The 19,747-nt window shown below is 47.4% G+C and overlaps 1 protein-coding gene across 8 annotated transcripts in view; it reads left to right on the top strand.

Moving 5' to 3' along the window:
• Positions 1-19,747, top strand: part of ARID3B (AT-rich interaction domain 3B) — an 88,015-nt gene that overhangs the window by 47,639 nt on the left and 20,629 nt on the right. For 3 of the 8 annotated variants that reach the window (XM_047794817.1, XM_047794822.1, XM_047794814.1), the window contains 4 exons: positions 1,575-1,758; positions 4,786-5,081; positions 5,200-5,454; positions 6,945-7,046. In XM_047794817.1, coding sequence (XP_047650773.1) covers positions 1,575-1,758; positions 4,786-5,081; positions 5,200-5,454; positions 6,945-7,046 — 837 coding nt within the window. Of the gene's footprint in view, positions 1-1,574; positions 1,759-4,785; positions 5,082-5,199; positions 5,455-6,944; positions 7,047-14,681; positions 19,179-19,747 lie in introns of those variants that run through there. The other 5 variants (XM_047794819.1, XM_047794818.1, XM_047794821.1 and 2 more) reach the window with 5 other exon arrangements.

Genomic DNA, 19,747 nt, shown 5'->3' with positions numbered 1-19,747 from the left:
GAGTAGCCTTAGCCCTGTCCTGCCAGGAGACCAGTTCTGCTGCACGAGACTCTTGTTCTTAGGACAGGAATGAGGTCTACCGCCCAAAACAGCAGAGAGAGAAAAAGTTAACCATCATACTAGCTATTGTGTCTCTGGAGCAGTCCTCTGATACTTTACCTCTGAATCTTTGACTCTAACTCTATGGCCCCTTTGTCCTTGACCCTCCAAAGACCAGCCAGTCGAGGCAAAGGTCTCCAAGACCTCTGGTTCCCTCCATACACTGAGAAAAGAGGCCCCGTCCCGCCATAGCCCTGCCACATGTTCATGCTCATGCTGCATCCTCCTTGTAAACGTGGGACCCTTCACTCCCCTCTGGCTCGAATTATCCTGTAAAAGAGTTGGTGAGGCCTGTGTTCCAGGGCTGAGAAGAAAATGCCATTCCTTGAGGGGGAAGAAGCAGAAGGAGTCAAACAAACAGCCCTTCTGTAATCAGACTGGCCAAAAGTCCACCAGGCAGTCAGTGAGACCTCAGCAAGACTTGAGGGGGGACGAGGGCGGCAAGGCAGAGGAGGAGCAGCCTGTGTACAGTAAAAGGACTTGCCATCAAAAGGCAACAAGTCTCATACCCTGCCCTGGACGGTGACCCTTCCCGCTGGAATTCTCCCCTCTGACCTCCAGATCATTAATCCCGAGGCTGCCAAATGACAGTCATCCATCACGCCTCCTGACGAGCATCCCGGCTGCCTGTGAAAGAAGCCCAGCCCCGCCCTCCCTGCCGTCCCCTGGTGCTCATTAGTGGGCCTTCCTGCTCGGTGCCAGGTTTCCTAATCAAGTCCCTGACTCCTCTCACTTCCCTTCGGGGCCAGTGGGCGGAAGTGGCTCTGACCCTCCCTCTTTCAGAGGCCGGGGTGGGGGGTGGGAGCGATTAGTGGAGAGAGAATTGTTGAATGGCTTTTTATCCCCCTGGAGACCCATGTGTCCAGCAGCTCCTTTGCCATAGCGGGGACACAGGAGAGAGAAAACCACTTCTCCATCCTGCAGCAGGAGAAGAAATGAGGAGAAAACAGGCAGTATGCAAATAAAAACACTGTACTGAGAGTTGCAAAAGAGAAGCCCGGGGAGCTATCTCCGTGGCCAGTGGGGCAGGACTTAACCTGTCTAGGGAGTCAGGGAAAGACTTCCCCCAGGAGGCAGCTGAATGGCTTCTGAAGGCTGCAGAGGACTGGGAGTTGCCAAATCATTAGGAAAGAATTTGGAATCATAGTCCTAGCAAAAAAAGGGGGCAGGGGGCGTGGAATCTTTCAAGTCATCTACTCCAGCCCTTCAATTTGCAGATGGGACTCAGACCCAGAGAGGCTATGTGTTTTACCCGGGGCCACACAGCCTGTGAATTAGGCCTGTCTTTCTGTTCATCTCCAGAACTGGCAGCTAGTCTGATAGTGTCCAGGCTTTGGGAGTTTGAGTCAAATTATACTTTTAAACAGAACCATGAATAGAATTTCCAACTCAGCAAAAGGTGGGCACCCACAGGTGTTTTCTTTCTCTGCTTAATGATGGCACAACCCTCTGTTTCTCTCTTTGCACAATCACAGGGACTCCCATCAACCGAATCCCCATCATGGCCAAGCAGATCTTGGACCTGTACATGCTGTATAAGCTGGTCACAGAGAAGGGGGGGCTGGTGGAGATCATCAACAAGAAGATCTGGAGGGAGATCACCAAGGGCCTGAACCTGCCCACATCCATCACCAGCGCGGCCTTCACCCTAAGGACCCAGTGAGTGGCCAGGGCCCTGGGGAAGGAAGCTGAGGCTGGAGAAAAGGGATGCTTTAACCTAGAGGAGAGGAAGGAAGGAAATTCCACTGTACAGTGAGCAAGAGGGGTGGAATTCCCAAAAGAGCCAAGAGTTTCTAAGATAAATCCCTCACTAACCTAAAGTATTCTGAGAGTGCCCTTTCCCAGGCATCTCCTGTATGCTGCTGCTTCACCATTCTGTTTTATTCAAACCTCACCAGCACCCCCATCAAGTAGATACTGTCCCTGTTTTCCAAAAACAAGAAGGAAGTCTCAGATATTAAATCGTTTGGTCAAGGCCATACCAGCTAGTAAGTGGTCAGACCGAGATTTCCACCTGGGCTCCTGTCTCTGAAATCCACTCTTTCCAGGACACCATCTCCCACATAGCACCCCCCTCCCCAAGCCTGGCCCTTTATACCTGACAATCAGCTTGCCCCAGCAATCCCAGATGCAGAGGAAGGCAGGTAGGCTGGCACCACCAGGATTGGTGACCTATTTTTTTTTTTTTTTTTTACCCATTTGAGTAAATTACAAGGATGAAAGAAGTACTGCGAGCATGAGTAGCATTGGGGAATGAGGGCCAGAAGAGACTCTGTTCTTTGGGAACACTAGATGTTGCTCTCTGAAGAACAGGGAGAGAGCAGCTATATGTCGGTTAAGGGGCGCTTTTTTTTCCCCTTCAAAAAAAATTTTTTTTTGTCTTTTTTGTTTTGTTTTTGGGGGTTTTTTGGTTTTTTGTTTTTGTCTTTTTCTAGGGCCGTTGTTTTTTTTTTTAATTTGTTTAATAAAAGTGTCATTGATTTACAGTGTGTCGCTTTCTACTGTACAGCAAAGTGACTCAGTCATATATACATTGTTTTTCTCATATTCTGTCATGTTCTATCACAAGATACTGGATGTAGTTCCCTGTGCAGGACTTCATTGCTTATCTATTCTAAATGTAATAGTTTACATCTACTAACCCCAAGCTCCCAGTCCATCCCCCTCCCTCACCTTCCCCCTGGCAACTACAAGTCTGTTCTCCATGTCTGTGAGTCAATCTCTGTTCTGTAGATAGGTTCATTTGTGCCACATTTTTTTTCCCTACGGCCGCTCCTGTGGCATATGGAAGTTCCTGTGGCTAAGGGTCAAATCAGAGCTACAGCTATAGCTACAGCCACAGCAACGTGTACCACATTTTAGATTCCAGGTATAAGTCATATCCGATAGTATTAGTTTTTCTCTTTCTGATTTACTTCACTCAGTATGAGAGTCTCTAGTTCCATCCATGTTGCTGCAAATGGCATTATTTTGTTCTTTTTTATGGCTAATATTCCATTGTGTAGATACACCATGTCTTCTTAATCCATTCATCTGTCAATGGACATTTAGGTTGTTTCCACATCTTGGCTATTGGGAATAGTGCTGCTCTGAACATAGGGGTGCACATATCTTTTTCAATGAAAGTTTTGTCTGGTTATATGCCCAAGAGTGGGATTGCTGGGTCATGTGGTAGTTCTATATTTTGTTTTCTGAGGTATCTCCATACAGTTTTCCATAGTGGTTATACCAGTTTACCTTCCCACCAATGGTGTAGGAGGGTTCCTTTTTCTCTTCACTCTTTCCAGCATTTGTTATTTGTTGATTTGTTAATGATGGCCATTCTGACAGGTGTGAGGTGGTACCTCATTGTAGTTTTGATTCGCAGTTCTCTAATAATTAGTGATTTTGAGCATTTTTTCCTGTGCCTCCTTTGGGGAAATGTCTTCTTTGGGGAGATGTCTGTTTAGGTCTTTGCCCATTTTTCAGTTATGTTGTTTATTTGTTCTTAAGTTGTTTGTATATTTTGAAGATTAGGCCTTTGTCATTTGCATCGTTTGCAACAATTTTCTCCTGATCTATAGGCTGTCTTTTGTTTTGTTTATGGTTTCCTTTGCCGTACAAAAGCTTGTAAGTTCAATTAGGTCCCGTTTGTTTATTTTTGTTTGTGTTTCTATTGCCTTGGGAGACTGACTAAAAAAACATTTGTACAGTTGATGCCAGAGAATGTTTGCCTATGTTCTCTTCTAGAAGTTTTATGATGTCTTGTTTATGTTTAAGTTTTATAAGCTATTTTGAGTTTATTTTTGTGTGTGGTATGAGGGTGTGTTCTAGTTTTGATTTACATACAGCTGTTGGGTTTTGCCAGCACCACTTGCTAAAGAGACTGTCTTTTTCCCATTGTATATTCTTGCCTCCTTGGTCGAAGATTAATTGACCATAGGTGTCTGGGTTTATTTCTGGACTCTGTTCTGTTCCGTTGATCCACATGTCTGTTTTTGTATCCAGTACCACACTGTCTTGATTATTGTAGCTTTTTAATACAGCCTGAAGTGTTATACTTCTGCTTTGTTTTTTTCCCCCTCAGGATTGCTTTGGAAATTCTGGGTCTTTTATGGATACATATAAATTTTTGGATTACTGGTTAGGTGGCATATTAAGGCCTTATTGAAAAGTAGAAGGGTTTTATCTAGTGATACTGTTCAAGCAGAAGTTGGCGGCAGAGCAATAGCCAGCATAGCAGTGTTCCCAGGGTACTTGGGTAGAGAATTGCTTCTTGGGGCATTTGACACAAAGAGGGATAGCATTTCCAGGTCCACACAAAATGGGAAGAATTGCTCCTGTCTAACCAGCCTGACTCACAACAGTTAGGAAATCAAAGAGCCAGAAAGACATTGCCAAAAACGGGCTTCATTTCTCCCAGGGCACTGGAAAGGCACCACACCAACTTGAAGCATTAGCTACTTCCCTTAATGAATGGTGCCTCTGGTTTAAGCTGCGTCTAGAACTGGGTCGAGTTAGAGGGCCTGGGTGGAGCGCCCATCTGTCCTGCAGGCTCCCCTTGCTTCAAGGGCGCGCATTGTGCTCCTTTGTCCTGCAGGACAGAGCCTGCTCCACAGAGGCCGCCTCCAGAGACTCATCGACTTACTGGGCTGTCCTGGTGCTGCGTTTTGGATGATTCTTGCTTCTTTCCTTCCTTACCTCCAGGTACATGAAGTATCTCTATGCCTATGAGTGCGAGAAGAAAGCCTTGAGCTCCCCGGCCGAACTCCAGGCAGCCATTGACGGCAACCGGAGGGAGGGCCGGCGGCCCAGCTACAGCTCCTCCCTCTTTGGCTACTCCCCTGCTGGTGCCTCTCATGCTGCCACCGCCACCACCGTTACCGGGGCCCCTGCCCTCCTCTCGCCACCCAAGATCCGCTTCCCCATCCTCGGGCTAGGCTCCAGCAGTGGCACCAATGCCAGCGGCCCTCGGATATCCCCAGCAGCCACTCTCAGGAAAGGTCTGCAGGGCCCTTAGGAGGAGGGGAGACAGGGAGGAAGGGTGCCAGGTTGCTCGGGTCCAAGATGCGGGTGGGAGGGTGGATTGTGGGTTGGATCCAGCTCTGGTGCCTTTGTCAGGTGATGGAGTCCCAGTGACAACTGTGCCCGTGCCAAATCGCCTGGCTGTGCCCGTGACCTTGGCCAGCCAACAGGCTGGTACCCGAACAGCCACACTCGAGCAGCTGCGGGAGCGGCTGGAGTCAGGGGAGCCCCCTGAGAAGAAGGCGTCCCGGCTGTCGGAGGAGGAGCAGCGCCTGGTGCAGCAGGCCTTTCAGCGCAACTTCTTCAGCATGGCGCGGCAGCTGCCCATGAAGATCAGGATCAACGGCAGGGGTGAGCACCAGGCCTGCACGCCAAACACGTGCTCCATTCAAGAGCCAGTTCATATCTCAGGGACTGAGGTGGGGCCCCTCCAGGTTCTGCCCCCTGGGCCCCCTTCGGTGGCCATGGAGATCTCAATTCATCAAGCTGAGGTCATTTTCCAGGGGACCTGAAATTGCCTCAGGCATGCCTGGCAAAAAAGGAAGAACAGTTCCAGGAGGAGGAGCCAGAGACCTTCAGGGACAACTGCTATGTCTTCCCTGTCCCTCCTGCCTTTTGATCAGTTTCAGTTAAATGGCTTGCCCTTGGAGTTCCTGCTGTGGCTCAGTGGGTTAAGGATCCAGCGTTGTTTCTACAGAGGTGCAAGTTCACTCTCTAGCCCAGAACAGTAGGTTAAGGATCTGGCATGGCTGTAGCTGCAGCTTAGATTTGATCCCTATCCTGGAAACTTCCCTGTGCCACCAGTGTGGAGGAAAAAACATAAAAACACTCACCCTTCACGCCGATACCTCACATCTCGGAGGAAGACAGTGCGTTCACTCCTGAGGCTCAGTGAGGGGCCAGGCTGCCAGTGACCCTTGGGAGAGAGGAAAGGAGGAAATTCAAGTTTGGCAGCATAACTGACATCTTTTCCCTTCCCCTCCGCATTTTTCAGGTGCCCCACCTTCTCATCCCCCAAACCACACACTCCACTTCCCTTGTTCCTCTTTCTCCCCTCCCCCACACACATTCTCTTTGCCATCCTTGCCCTTGAGTCCATCTCAGAACAAACATGAGCAGGACCGTGTTGGGGAGAAATAAGGTGTGAAGGGAGCTATGCTTAATCCCAGTCACCCTTCCTGTCCCACAGTCCCCTGGTCAAGGAGCCAAAGGGAACTGGAGGTAACAGCCCAGCCAGTAGGGTTCTGTCGTGTTACCCACTCGAGTCAAGTGCTCCTGGTCCTCCACAAGCAGGAGGCTAATAGGCGAGGCACCTCATCTGGAGTAATTCTTGGCTTTGTGAAAGGGTAGAGTCTTGTGAGCCAGACAGAGGCCCTGTGTGCAATGCCTGCAGCCTTCCACAAGCTGCAGAGTGAGATGGAGTGCCATGTGCTGGGCAGGTTGACCCACTCCTTGAGGACCTCCCAGCCTGGTTATGGGAGGAGGAGGCAGGATGAGCCCTCAGAAGAACAGGCCTATCCTTAGTGGTCTCTGATCCCCCTGCATGGTGGATAATGGAGCTCACGGTTTGCTGACTTGCATTAAAAGTATCAGTGCACAGACCTGAGCCAAGGTCAGCCTCCTTGCCTATGTGATCCCTTTTTTTTCCAAGCAGAGGGAGTTGGGGAAGTTGAAGTAGTTCAGTGGAGAAAGCAAGCAATGGCAAGCCTGGTTCTCCTGCCAGACCTTACACTCAGGAGGTTATACAGATGATTTCTAAGGCTGGGAGAGCAGGAAAGCCTCAGAGAGGACGACGCAAATGCTGGAAGGCTTGACCAAGCCCACTGTCTCCCTTTTCCCAGCAGAAGACAGAGCAGAGGCCTCAGCTGCAGCACTGAACCTGACCACGAGCAGCATTGGGAGCATCAACATGTCTGTGGACATCGATGGCACCACCTATGCAGGTGAGGCTCTTGGTGCTCTGAGGGAGGCAGCAGCATGGCAGCTAGTACAGCTCCCTGCAGCTTGTCTGAGCACCTTCCCAGGGTGGCTTTTTTGTGTAGGCTCAGGGTTGCAAAGGAAAAAGCAATTCTGGATGAGGAGAGACCGAAGATTGCTAACAGGGTGACAGATTCCCCTACACCTTTTTTTTTTTTTTAACTCAGTGAATTTTATTACATAGTTATACAACAATCATCACAACCCAGTTTTATAGCATTTCCATCGCAAACCCCCAATCCATCCCCCACACCCCACCCTGTGGAAACCATAAGTTTTTCAAAGTCTGTGAGTCAGTATCTGTTCTGCAAAGAAGTTCATTGTGTCCTTTTTTTTAGATTCCACTTGTAAGTGATACGATATGATGTTGGTGTATTTCTCTATCTGACTAACTTCACTTAGCGTGATAATTTCTAGGTCCATCCATGTTGCTGCAAATGCCATCATTTCTTTCCCTTTAATGGCTAATTAATATTCCGTTGTATATATGTACCACATCTTCTTTATCCACTTCTCTGTCAAAGGACATTTGGGTTGTTTCCCTGTCTTGGCTATTGTATAGAGTGCTGCAATGAATATTGGAGTACATGTATGTGTCTTTTTGAGTCATGGTTTTCTCTGGACAGATGCCCAAGAGTGGGATTGATGGATCAAATGGTAATTCTATTTTTAGTTTTCCGAGGCATCTCCATACTGTTTTCCACAGCAATTGTACCAATTTACTTTCCCACCAACAGTGTATTAAGGTGCCCTTTTCTCCACACCCTCTCCAGCATTTATTATTTATAGAATTTTTGATGATGGCCATTCTAGTCAGTGTAGGGTGGTACCTCATAGTAGTTTTGACTTGCATTTCTCTAATAATTAGTGGTGTTGAACATCTTTTCATGTGTTTTTTGGCCATCTGTATGTCGTCTTTGGAGAATTGTCTGTTTAGATCTTCTGCACATTTTTTGATGGGGTTGTTTGTTTTTTTGGTATTGACCTGCAGGTATTTATAAATTTTGAAGATTAATCCTTTGCCAGTCGCTTCATTGGCAAATATTTTCTCCCATTCTGTGAATTGTCGTTTCATTTTGTTTAGGATTTCCTTTGCTGTGCAGAAACTTTTAGGTTTAGTTAGGTCCCATTTGTTTATTTTTGGTTTTATCATCATTACTCTAGGAGGTGGATCTGAGAAGATAACTGCTGTGGTCAATGTCAGAGCGTGTTTGACCTATGTTTTCCTCTAAGGCTTTTATAGTATCCAGTCTTATATCTAGGTCTTTAATCCATTTTGGGTTTATTTTTGTGTATGGTGTTAGGAAGTGTTCTAATTTCATTCTTTTCCATGTGGCTGTCCAGTTTTCCCAGCACCACTTATTGAAGGGAGGGTCTTTTCTCCATTGTATATTCTTGCCTCCTTTGTCATAGATTAGTTGCCTGTAGGTGCATGGGTTTAATTCTGGGCTTTCTATCCTGTTCCACTGATCTATATTTCACTCTTTGGGCCAGTACCATATGATTTTAATGACTGTAGTTTTGTAGTATAGTCTGAAGTCAGGGAACCTGATTCCTCCAGCTCCGTTTTTCTTTCTCAGGATGTCTTTGGCTATTCTGGGTCTTTTGTGCTTCCAAACAAACTTTAAAATATTTTGTTCTAGTTCTGTGAAAAATAGCCTTGGTACTTTGATAGGGATTGCATCGAATCTGTAGATTGCCTTGGGTAGTATAGTCATTTTGATTTTATTGACTCTTCCAACCCAAGAGCATGGTATGTCTTTCCATCTGTTTGTGTCATCTTTGATTTCTTTCATTAGTGTCTTATAGTTTTCAGAGTATAGGTCTTTTGACTCGTTAGGTAGGTTTACTCCTAAGTATTTTATTCTTTTTGATGCCATGGTAAATGAGATTGTTTCCCTGATTTCTCTTTCTGATCTTTCATTATTATTATATAGAAATGCAGTCGATTTCTGTGTATTAATTTTGTATCCTGTGACTTTGCCAAATTCATTGATGAGTTCCCAGTTTTCTGATAGCGTCTTTAGGATAGTCTAGGTATAGTATCATGTCATCTGCAAATAGTGATGGTTTTAGTTCTTCCTTTCCAATTTGGATTCCTTTTATTTCTTTTTCTTCTCTGATTGCTGTGGCTAGGACTTCCAAAACTATGCTGAATAGCATCAGCGAGTGCAGACATCCTTGTCTTTTTCCTGATCTCAGCAGGAATTTTTTCAGCTTTTCACCATTGAGAATGATGTTAGCTCTGGGTTTGTCATATATGGCCTTTATTATATTGAGGTAGGTTCCCTCTATGCCCACTTTCTGAAGGGTTTTTATCAGAAATGGGTGTTGGAGTTCCCATTGTGGTGCAGCAGAAACGAATCTGACTAGTAACCATGAGGTGTAGGTTTGATCCCTGGCCTCGTTCAGTGAGTTAAGGATCTGGTGTTGCCATGATCTCTGGTGTAGGTTGCAGATGTGGCCTGAATCCCATGTTGCTATGGCTGTGGTATAGGCCAGTGGCTGTAGCTCCAGTTTGACCCCTAGCCTGGGAACCTCCATATGCTGTGGGTGCAGCCCTAAAAAGCAAAAAGAAAAAAAGAAATGGGTGTTGGATTTTGTCGAAGGCTTTTTCTACGTCTATTGAGAGCATCACATGGTTTTTATTCTTCAGTTTGTAAATGTACTGTATCACACCGATTGATTTTGGATATTGAAGAATCCTTGCATCCCTGGGATAAATCCCATTTGATCATGATGTACAATCCTTTTAATGTGTTGTTGGATTTGGTTTGCTAGTATTTTGTTGAGAATTTTTGCCTCTATGTTCATCAGTGATATTGGCCTGTAATTTTCTTTGTTTTTTTTTTGTGTGTGTGTGTGGTATCCTTGTCTGATTTGGGTATCAGGGTGATGGTGGCCATAGAGAATGAGTTCGGGAATGTTCCTTCCTTGCAATTTTTTGGAATAGTTTCAGAAGCATAGGTGTTAGCTGTTTTCTAAATGTTTTGTAGAATTTGCCTGTGAAGCCATCTGGTCCTGGACTTTTGTTTGTTCGAAGTTTCTTAATCACAGTTTCAATTTCAGTACTTGTGATTGGTCCGTTCATCTTTTCTATTGCATCTTGGTTTAGTCTTGCAAGATTGTACTTTTCTAAGAATTTGTTTCTTGGTTGTCCTTTTTTATTGGCATATAGTTGCAACTAGTAGTCTCTTAGGATCCTTTGTATTTCTGTGATGCCTGTTGTAACGTCTCCTTTTTCATTTCTAATTTTATTGATTTAAATCCTCTCTCTTTTTTCTTGTTAAGTCTGACTAAGGGTTTATCAATTTTGTTGATCTTTTCAGAGAACCAGCTTTTAGTTTCATTGATCTTTTCTGTGGTTTTCTTCATTTGTATTTCATCTGTTTCTGCTCTGATCTTTATGATTTCTTTCCTTCTGCTAACTTTAGGTCTTGTCTGTTCTCTCTAGGTGCTTCTTGTTTTCTGAGGCGGGCTTGTATTGCTCTAAACTTGCCTCTTAGAACTGCTTTTGCTGCATCCCATAGGTTTTGGAGTGTTGTATCTTTGTTATCATTTGCTTCTAGGTATTTTTTAATTTCCTCTAATTTCTTCAGTGATGCATTGGTTGTTTAGTAGCATGTTGTTTAGTCTCCATGTGTTTCTGGGGTTTTTTTGTTTTTGTTTTTGGTTTTTTTTTGTCTTTTTGCCATTTCTTGGGCCTCTCCTGCGGCATATGGAGGTTTCCAGGCTAGGGGTCTAATCGGAGCTGTAGCTGCCAGGCTATGCCAGAGCCACAGCAATGCAGGATCCCAGCCACATCTGCGACCTACACCACAGCTCACGGCAACGCCAGATCCTTAACCCACTGAGCAAGGGCAGGGATCGAACCCACAATCTCATGGTTCCTAGTCGGATTCGTTAACCACTGCGCCACAACGGCAACTCCGTGTTTCTGTTTTTTTGCAGTTTTTTTCTTGTTGATTTCTAGTCGTATAGCGTTGTGGTCAGAAAAAATGCTTGATATGATTTCAATTTTCCTAAAGTTACTGAGGCTTGATTTGTAACCCAGAATGTGATTAATTCTAAAGAATGTTCCATGTGCCCTTAGAAGAATGTGTACTCTGCTGCTTTTGGATGGAATGTTCTATAAATACCTTTTAAGTCCATCTGGTCTAATGCTTTATTTAGGGCCTGTGTTGCCTTGTTGACTTTCTGTCTGGATGATGGAAGTGGGTGTTAATGTCCCCCACTATCATTGTGTTGTTGTCAGTTTCTCCTTTTAAGGCTGTTAGTAGTTGCCTTTTTTATTCAGGTGATCCTATGTTGGGTGCATATATATTTAAAATTGTTATATCTTCTTCTTGGATTGACCCTTTAATCATTATATCATGTCCTTCCTTATCTCTTATTCTTTATTTTGAAGTCTGTTTTGTCTGATACGAGTATTGCTACTCCAGCTTTCTTTTGATTCCTGTTTGCATGGAGTATTTTCTTCCATCCTCTCACTTTCAGTTTGTATGTGTCCCTAGAAGTGAAGTGGGTCTCTTAAAGATAGCATATATCTGGGTCTTGTTTTTGTATCCATTCAGCCAGTCTGTGTCTTCTGGTTGGGGCATTTAGTCCATTTACATTTAAGATAATTATTGATATGTATGTTCTCATTGCCATTTCATTAACTGTTTTGGAGTTGTTTTAGTTGCTCTTTTTTCTTTCCTTCTCTTGTTCTCTTCTCTGTGGTTTGATGACTGTCTTTAGAATTGTATTTGCGTTGATTTTTCTAATTTGTGTGTATCAATTTTTGGTTTGCAGTTGCCCTGAAGTTTTGATATAGGAGTCTGTATATATACAGGATTGTTTTTAAGTTGTTAGTTTCTTTTTTTTTTTGTCTTTTTGCAATTTCTTGGGCCACTCCCGCAGCATATGGAGGTTCCAGGCTAGGGGTCTAATCAGAGCTGTAGCTGCCGGCCTACACCAGAGCCACAGCAACGCCGGATCCGAGCCGTGTCTGCAACCTACACCACAGCTCACGGCAATGCCAGATCTTTAACCCACTGAGCAAGGGCAGGGATCAAACCCGCAACCTCGTGGTTCCTAGTTGGATTCATTAACCGCTGTGCCACAACGGGAACTCCAAGTTGTTAGTTTCTTAATTGCAAGTGCTCTCCAGTGTCCCCTCCTCCTCTCACAATTTCTAATATCGGTAGCATATTTGTGCATGGATGATTTCCTACCTTTACTGTATATATGCCTTTACTGGTGAGCCTTGTCATTTGTGGTATTTTTGTTTCTAGTTGTGGCCTTTTCTTTTCTGCCTAGAGAAGTTCCTTTAGTATATGTGGTAAAGCTGGTTTAGTGGTGCTGAATTCTCTTAGCTTTTGCTTGTCTGTGAAGCTTTTGATTTCTCCTTCAAATCTGAATGGGAGCCTTGCTGGGTAGAGTAATCTTGGTTGAAGGGTTTTTCCTTTCATCACGTTAAGTATATCATGCCACTCCTTTCTGGCCTGCAGAGTTTCTGCTGAAAAATCAGCCAATAACCTTACCGGGATTCCCTTGTATGTTACTTGTTTCTTTTCCCTGGCTGCTTGCAGTATTTTCTCTTTGTCTTTAATTTTGGTCAGTTTGATTAGTATGTGCCTCAGGATGTTCCTCCTTGGGTTTATTTTATATGGTCCTCGTTGTGCTTCCTGGATTTGAGTGAGTGGTTCCTTTCTCATGTTGGAAAAGTTTTCGGCTGTTATCTCTTCAAATATTTTTTCTGGCCCTTTCTCTCTCTCTTCTCCCTCTGGCACCCCTGTAATACGGATGTTGGTGCATTTAACATTGTCCCAGAATTCTCTTAGGCTGTCTTCATTTCTTTTCAGTCTTTTTTCTCTTTTCTGTTCTACATCGGTGATTTCCACTAGTCTGTCCTCCACCTCACTTATTCATTCTTCTGCCTCCTGTATTCTGCTGTTAGCTGCTTCTAATGAATTTTTTTTATTTCAGTTATTGTATTTTACATCTCTGCTTGCTTAAGTTTTAAATCTTGTGTTTCTTTGCGAACTGTTTGCTGTAAATTATCCATCTTTGCCTCCAGTTTATTTCCAATGTCTTGCATCATCTTCAGCATCAACAGTCTAGAGTCTTTTTCCTGGAGGCTGATAATCTCCAGATCATTTAGCTGTTTTTCTGGGTTTTTTCCTTGTTCGTTTATCTGAGTTACAGATCTCCACCTTTTCATTTTGTATAGATTTTTGGTGTGGTGTCCTTTTTGCAGAGACTAGAGTTGTAGCCTCTCTTACTTTTGACGTCTGCTCTCCTTGTGGCTGAAGCTGGTACTGAGGACTTGCTCTAGGCTTCCTGATGGGAGGGACTGGTGCCTGCCCACTGGTAGGTGGGGCTGATCCTTATCCCTCTGGTGAGTGGGTCTTTGTCTCTGGGTGAGATTAGAGGCAGCTGTGTGTGTGTGAGGGGGTGTCTTTCAACAGCCTGTTTACTGATGGGTGGGGCTGTGATCCCACCTGGATTATTGTTTGGTCTGGGGCTTCTCAGCCCTGGTGGGTGGGGCCAGACTTTTCCAAAATGGTCACCTGTAAAGGAACACACACTGATGATTATTCCAGAGACCTTTGCCTCCAATGTCCTTTCCCCACAACCATCCACAGTCACCCTCTGTTCTCCCAGGAGATCCTCCAGGAGCTGCAGTCAGGTCTGATCCAGATTTCTGTGTAGTCTCTGCTTTGCCCTGGGACCCAGTGCACATGAAAGCCGGTGTGCATCTTTCCAGAATGGGGTCTCTGTTTCCCCCAGTCCTGTGGAGCTCCTGCACACAAGCCCTGCTGACCTTCAGTGCCAAATGCTATGGGGGCTCCTTCTCCCATTGCCAGATCCCCAGGCGTGGGGACCCCATGTGGGGCTCAGAACTCTCTCACTGTAGGTGAGTCTCTGTGATACAGTAACTTTCCAGTCTGTGGGCTTCCCACCTGGCAGGTATGGGGTTGCTTATATCGAGTAATCGCTCCTCCTACCTCTTGATATGGCCTCCTTTTTGTCTTCTGGAGTAGGATATCTTTTTTGATAGTTTGCAGTCTATTTGGTTGAAGGTTGTTCATCAGTTGGTTGTAATTTTGTTGTTTTTATGAGAGAAGGTGAGCTTAAGTCCTTCTGTTCCATCATCCTAATCCTGTTTCCTCCTCCAGCTTTTTGTTTGTTGTTTGTTTGTTTTTTGTCTTTTTAGGTTTGCACCTGTGGCATATGGAAGTTCCCAGGCAAGGGGTTGAATCGTAGCAAGCTGTAGCCACAGGCCACAGCCACAGCAATGCCAGATCCGAGCCTCATCTGTGACCTACACCACAGCCCGCAGCAATGCTGGGTCCTTAACCCACTGTGAGGCCAGGGATGGAAGTTTGTCCAAATGAATGCTAGTTAGATTCGTTTCTGCTGAGCCAAGATGGGAACTCCTCCTCGCCATCTTTGATCGAGTGATAGAGACCCCCTGTGTAACCCTTTTTCAACTATTGGTTGGCCTTTTAACTGAAAATGTCATTTAATGTAAAGAATCATAGTCAACTCTATACCTCTACTTTTAACATTATAAGTTAAATCAGTGTCCACTATTCTGCTCTTCCAATGCTCAGGTCTCCTTTCTTTGACAGTGGTTCAGCTCTTCTCTTCCTAAACATCATCTCTCATGGGCCAAGGACTGAGACACAGGCAGAGGAATCTGAATGCAACCAAGTCAGCCTGTGTTTTCATGATTTTCCCACTCAGTCTTTTACATTGTGTCTTCCTAAGTCTAATTTGGTAATGGTTTTTTGTTGGTTGGTTGGTCATTTGGTCAGTTTAGCACCTTCGACAAGTTTTTCCAAGGTATTCAACTTAGTTTTCATAGAAAAAGCAATCTTTTTCCCACTCCCATTTTGTTGGTTTAGGGGTGAGTCTGGGAACAAATCAGCTGACTCTTGTTAAGTGTAGCTTGCTGAGTTGGAACCACAGAGCCTGGGCACACTAGCCAGCAGCCTTCTGCCAGGGGCCTGGGCATTGGCCACCTCTTTACAGAAGGTATGGCGAGGTGCCCAGTGCAGGTAGGTTAGAGACACACCTCCATCAGAACCAGGGGCATTTCTGTGGGGCGTTCCCTGCCCTCTGAGTGCTCCTGCTCCAGGGGCTGGGGACCAGGCCCCTTCGGGATGCCACCCTGGAGGTCTTGTGTTCTGGATCTCTTGGGGCCACTCATGGGGGGCATCAGGGTTGGGGAAGGGAAGAGACAGAGTTTCTGGGAGCAGCCTGCAGAGAAGCAGGGATTCCAGGCTGCCTCACCAGTGACCACACAGTCGGTGCTTCAGAGGCCACATTCAGAGCCCTCTGCTAATACAGACCCCCTCGAGGAGACTGGCTGAGCTGTTGGGTAAGGCTTGAGTGCTCTTTGCCTTCTGGTGGTGCCAAGGAGGTTCAGGAGGGTTAGGAGTGGGAGTGGGTCTGTGGCGAAAGCAGGGAAGGAGGATATTGGTGCCTGGCTCTCCATCTCCTCTCATCCTCTCTCAGGAGAAAGGAGGAGGAAATGCCTCTTTCTCCCTCATCATGGGGACCAGTCAGAAGGCAATTGAAGGCTCCCCAACTCACCTGCCTCAATTCCATGCCACCTGTGCCCTTTCTCAGCAACTATGCAGTCACCCAGGTCAGGTACCTGGAGGTTGCTCTAAGAGCCCCTCAGGCCATTGCTGCCCAGAGCTGAGCAGACGCTGGTGCCCTCCTATCTCTGCTGTGTCTCAGCTGCCGCCCTGGGTCAGGCCTCTCTTCTCCGCCATTAAAGTAGCTTCCTCACAGGCCTCCACCCACCCACATTCCTCCCCGCCTCACAGAGTGGTCTCAACCCCATGTCTCCCGATGTCCCTCCTTCAAACTTTCAGGGGCTCCACAATCCCTATAGAGAGCCTAGAGGCTCTCAGGAGGCTGTTTCCTTGCCTCCCACTTCTCTAGCCCCCTCTGCCACACTCCTGCCTCCAGCATCCCCTGATTATACCACACTGCACGCCCAGGGGCTTAGAGGCTGGTGAAGAGCTTCCAATGCTTCTGTTGCCTCTCTCTGCTCTTTGCTCTCTCAGATTTCCTCTGCCTGCCACGCCATCTCCTCCTTTTTACTTGGCTACTTTTTTTTGGCCGCACCCACTGCATATGGAAGTTCCCAGACTAGGGATCGAATCCAGGCTGCACCTGCAATCTCTGCCACAGCTGTGACAACACCAGATTCTTAACCCACTCCACTGGGCAGGGGAACGAATCTGTGCTGCCACAGAGACAGCACCAGACAGATACTTAAACATCTTTGCCACAGCGAGAATTCCAGTGACCACTTTTTCTAAAAGTCCAGGCATGCTCTACTCCTGGAGCCTTTCCTGACCCACTTTCCCCTGCCCTCCAGAGCCTCCAAAACTACAGCACCCTGGGCACACTTCCCTTAGAGCCTTTGTGACAGACATTTGAGCAAATGACTCCGTCCCCTTGCCTCTAAGCCCCTGGGGGCAGAGCAGTGTCCCCCCCAGCGCAGCATCCGGCATGGAGAGTTAGCAGTAAATAGAGTGCAGTGAGCTGAAGCCGTCCCATCTTCCCCATCTGCTCATACTTCCTTCTCCCCGCCCCCTCACTCAGGTGTGCTCTTTGCCCAGAAGCCTGTGGTCCACCTCATCGCAGGATCTGCTACCCAAAGCATTGGCAGCAGTGCCAGCAGCAGCAGCGGTTCTCACTGCTCACCGAGTCCTACCTCATCTCGGGGCACCCCCAGCGCAGAGCCCTCCACCAGCTGGTCCCTCTGAGGGCAGGACCCAGCTTCCACTCCCCACTCTCCCTTCAAGAGTGGAGGAAGTTGATGCACAGAATTTACCTCATCTCTCGGAGCCCACATCAAACACCACTTGGCCAGATGTTGAGAGTTTGGATGTGTCCGTCTGTCCAGGCTCCATCAGGTCCTGCTGTACTCTAGAGACAGGGAGAGGCTGGAGAGGCCTGACAGGGCAGCGTTGTCCAATCAGGGATTGTCCTGGAGAACTGGGCGGGGTCTGTGGGCGTCCAGCTTCCTCCAGGGCTCCCAGGCCACCTCCTATTCCGGGCACAGTGTATCGACAATCTGTAAGCTGACACAGGGCTGGAGGCCCTCCACATCCCTTCCCCTTTAATTTATTTCCCTTTTCCTGCCTTCTGCCATGACCCCAGGTTCCCTGGTCTCTTCCCTTGCTCAGTCCCCATCTTTAACCTCCATGTGGGGCTTCTCGGAACCTAAAGCATGCCTTCGCAGCCCTTCTCTGCTGAGCATGGGATGAGGTCCTCCCAAACCACCTTGCCTACTGGGTTTGGTTCCTGGGCTGTGGGTCCCTCAGATTCAAGTCTTGAAGCATCTCAGGGCCCCATATCCCCCTTTTAATGGTCCCAAGAAAGGGCTCATGAGGGCCGCCCTCAGGGCCTGCTGGGCATCTGCCAAGGGAGAGGCAGAGCCTCAGGGCTGCCCAGGCAGGCCCTGGCACCCACTCCACTGACCCTTTACTGACCCTCCCAGACCTCTCACCCCTGTTGGCCAGCTCTCCCAGAAAACAGCCCACTTGTCCCTTGCGCCCCCCTTCTTCTCATGGGGCCATCTTAGCCCCAGTATCTCCAGACCTGCTGACGTCAGGTTCATTGAAATACCTCAGACTTGTAATTGTTGATGTTTGATTCTTCAGGAAGTATTTGCATCTCTGAAATCTTTTTTATATGTGTTTGCTGACTTTGTTTTTTACTTTAAAATTTTTATTGTTGTTATCATATAGCACCAAAGAAATGAAAGCAGATCACCCCCAAAGCCGAGCAAATGATCTGGTACCCCAGCCCCTCCGGCCCTTCCCTAAGACTCCAGTGAGGAGCTGGGAGAGGCAGCAGGAGAAATGACTCAGGGATCACAGTGGCAGGAGGAGGTGGAACTGAGAGGCCCTCTCTCATGCAGGTTGGGTCCTGAAACCACACTGGTTCTCAAGATGGCCCTTGACCCATTTCCCACTGGAGCATCGCAGTCCCACACCCCAAAGCCCAGCTCACCTGAGTGGGGACAGAGCGTCTCTCCTTTGCTCAACATTCCCACCCCAGAGCAGGCGCAGCCGCAGGCCTTGCTGAAGTTGAGGGTGAGGCAATGCCGAGAGAGCTCTGTCTCTCCTTTCGGACCCTTGGGTGGAGCAGGCTGCTCATGTGTCGTAAAGAGGGGGTGATTCTCCCACAAGGCTCACCTTTCAATGGAGTAAGCTCTGCAGTGTTCATAGAACCCCCCTAGTGTGATGTGGGCTGCAGTAGTGGAAGGCCACAGAGGCACAGGCCCACCCACGGTCCTGTCTGGGAAAAGAAAGGGAAACCAAATGCTTGAGCACAAGACATACCTCAGCCAGGTAAGCTGCAGCCGCGCCGGACTGCATCGCCTCTCTCCCCTCCCCCCGTCTCCACACTCTCTCTCACACACACGGTCACGCACAGCCTCATCACTGGGGGCTGACCCTCTTATAGCCTCAGAAGCCTCAATATCTTACCCGCCAGGTCCATGCAGGGCATAGGCAGAGGGTGTCCTGGGTCTGGGTCAGGGAGGAGCCCGGTTGGCCAGTGCCAGGCCCACTTGAAGACATCACAGACATTGGCCAATATGTCTTTCTCAGGGGTTTGGTCACGAAGGATGGACTCTTCCCACCCGGAGGACGCAGGGCCAGTGCACTCTGTCTTCCTGGTCATTGGATCCTCTCCCTCTCCCAGGCAGCTTGCCCAGCCTCACCCTCTCAGCAAGCCCTTGCTGCCCTCAGGGCATCAGCAGGGTCTCAGCCTGAAAGCCCCAGGGTGGGGAGCGCCAGCAGGTGCCCCCCCAGAACACCTGGGCCAAGAGAAACTTTGCTGAGGGTACAGCCCTGAGGCCATGGCATTCATTGGCCAGGGCTGCTCTGTCTTTTCCCCCTCCCTAACTTACTTGTTTTCTAACCAGGAAAAAATGTGATAGCACATGGGTAGCCTAGGCAGTGGATAAATACCTCAGATGTCCTCTTGCAGCAAGTGTCTGTATATGTTGTGGTTATTTTCTATCTTACATGTTTTCGAATGTTTATATTTCAATAAACCTCTACCTCTTCACACAAGCAGATCTCTTGGGTACTTTCAGTGACTTTTTCTTTTCTTTTTTTTTTTTTTTTTTGCTTTTTTTAGGGCTATACCCGCAGCATATAGAGGATCCCAAGCTAGGGGTCAAATTGGAGCTGCAGCTGCTTGCCTAATGCCTCAACCACAGCAACACAGGATCCTTAACCCACTGAATGAAGCCAGGGATCGCACCCACATCCTCATGGATCCTAGTCAGGCTCATTAACTGCTGAGCCACGAAGGGAACACCTTTCAGTGACTGTTTCATTGGACAGTAATAGGGAAGAAGCAAGGGCCTTCATAGTATAAGGAGCTGGGTGAACTGCCCCTCTGATCCCCTGACTTTTCCTCAACCTTCTCCCCTTAACTGCTCAGCCATCCTTTTTCCCCAAAGCACTCACTCTCAACCTGCCTTCTTTATTAGCCAGGCACCTCTGACATTGCCTGATCACCAAAACCAATACCCACAGTGTCGCAACAGGATCCCAGCAGGGCCCCACAGGGCCCCAGCAGGGCCAGGGCTCTCCGCCATTAGCAAGCCCTCTTTAAGCTCCTGCTGAAGTACAGT

The sequence above is a fragment of the Phacochoerus africanus genome, chromosome 9 (genome assembly GCF_016906955.1).
Source record: "Phacochoerus africanus isolate WHEZ1 chromosome 9, ROS_Pafr_v1, whole genome shotgun sequence".
Lineage (NCBI taxonomy): Eukaryota > Metazoa > Chordata > Mammalia > Artiodactyla > Suidae > Phacochoerus > Phacochoerus africanus.
The sequence above is the reverse complement of the archived record's forward strand: the minus strand, read 5'-3'. Positions and strand labels throughout refer to the sequence as shown.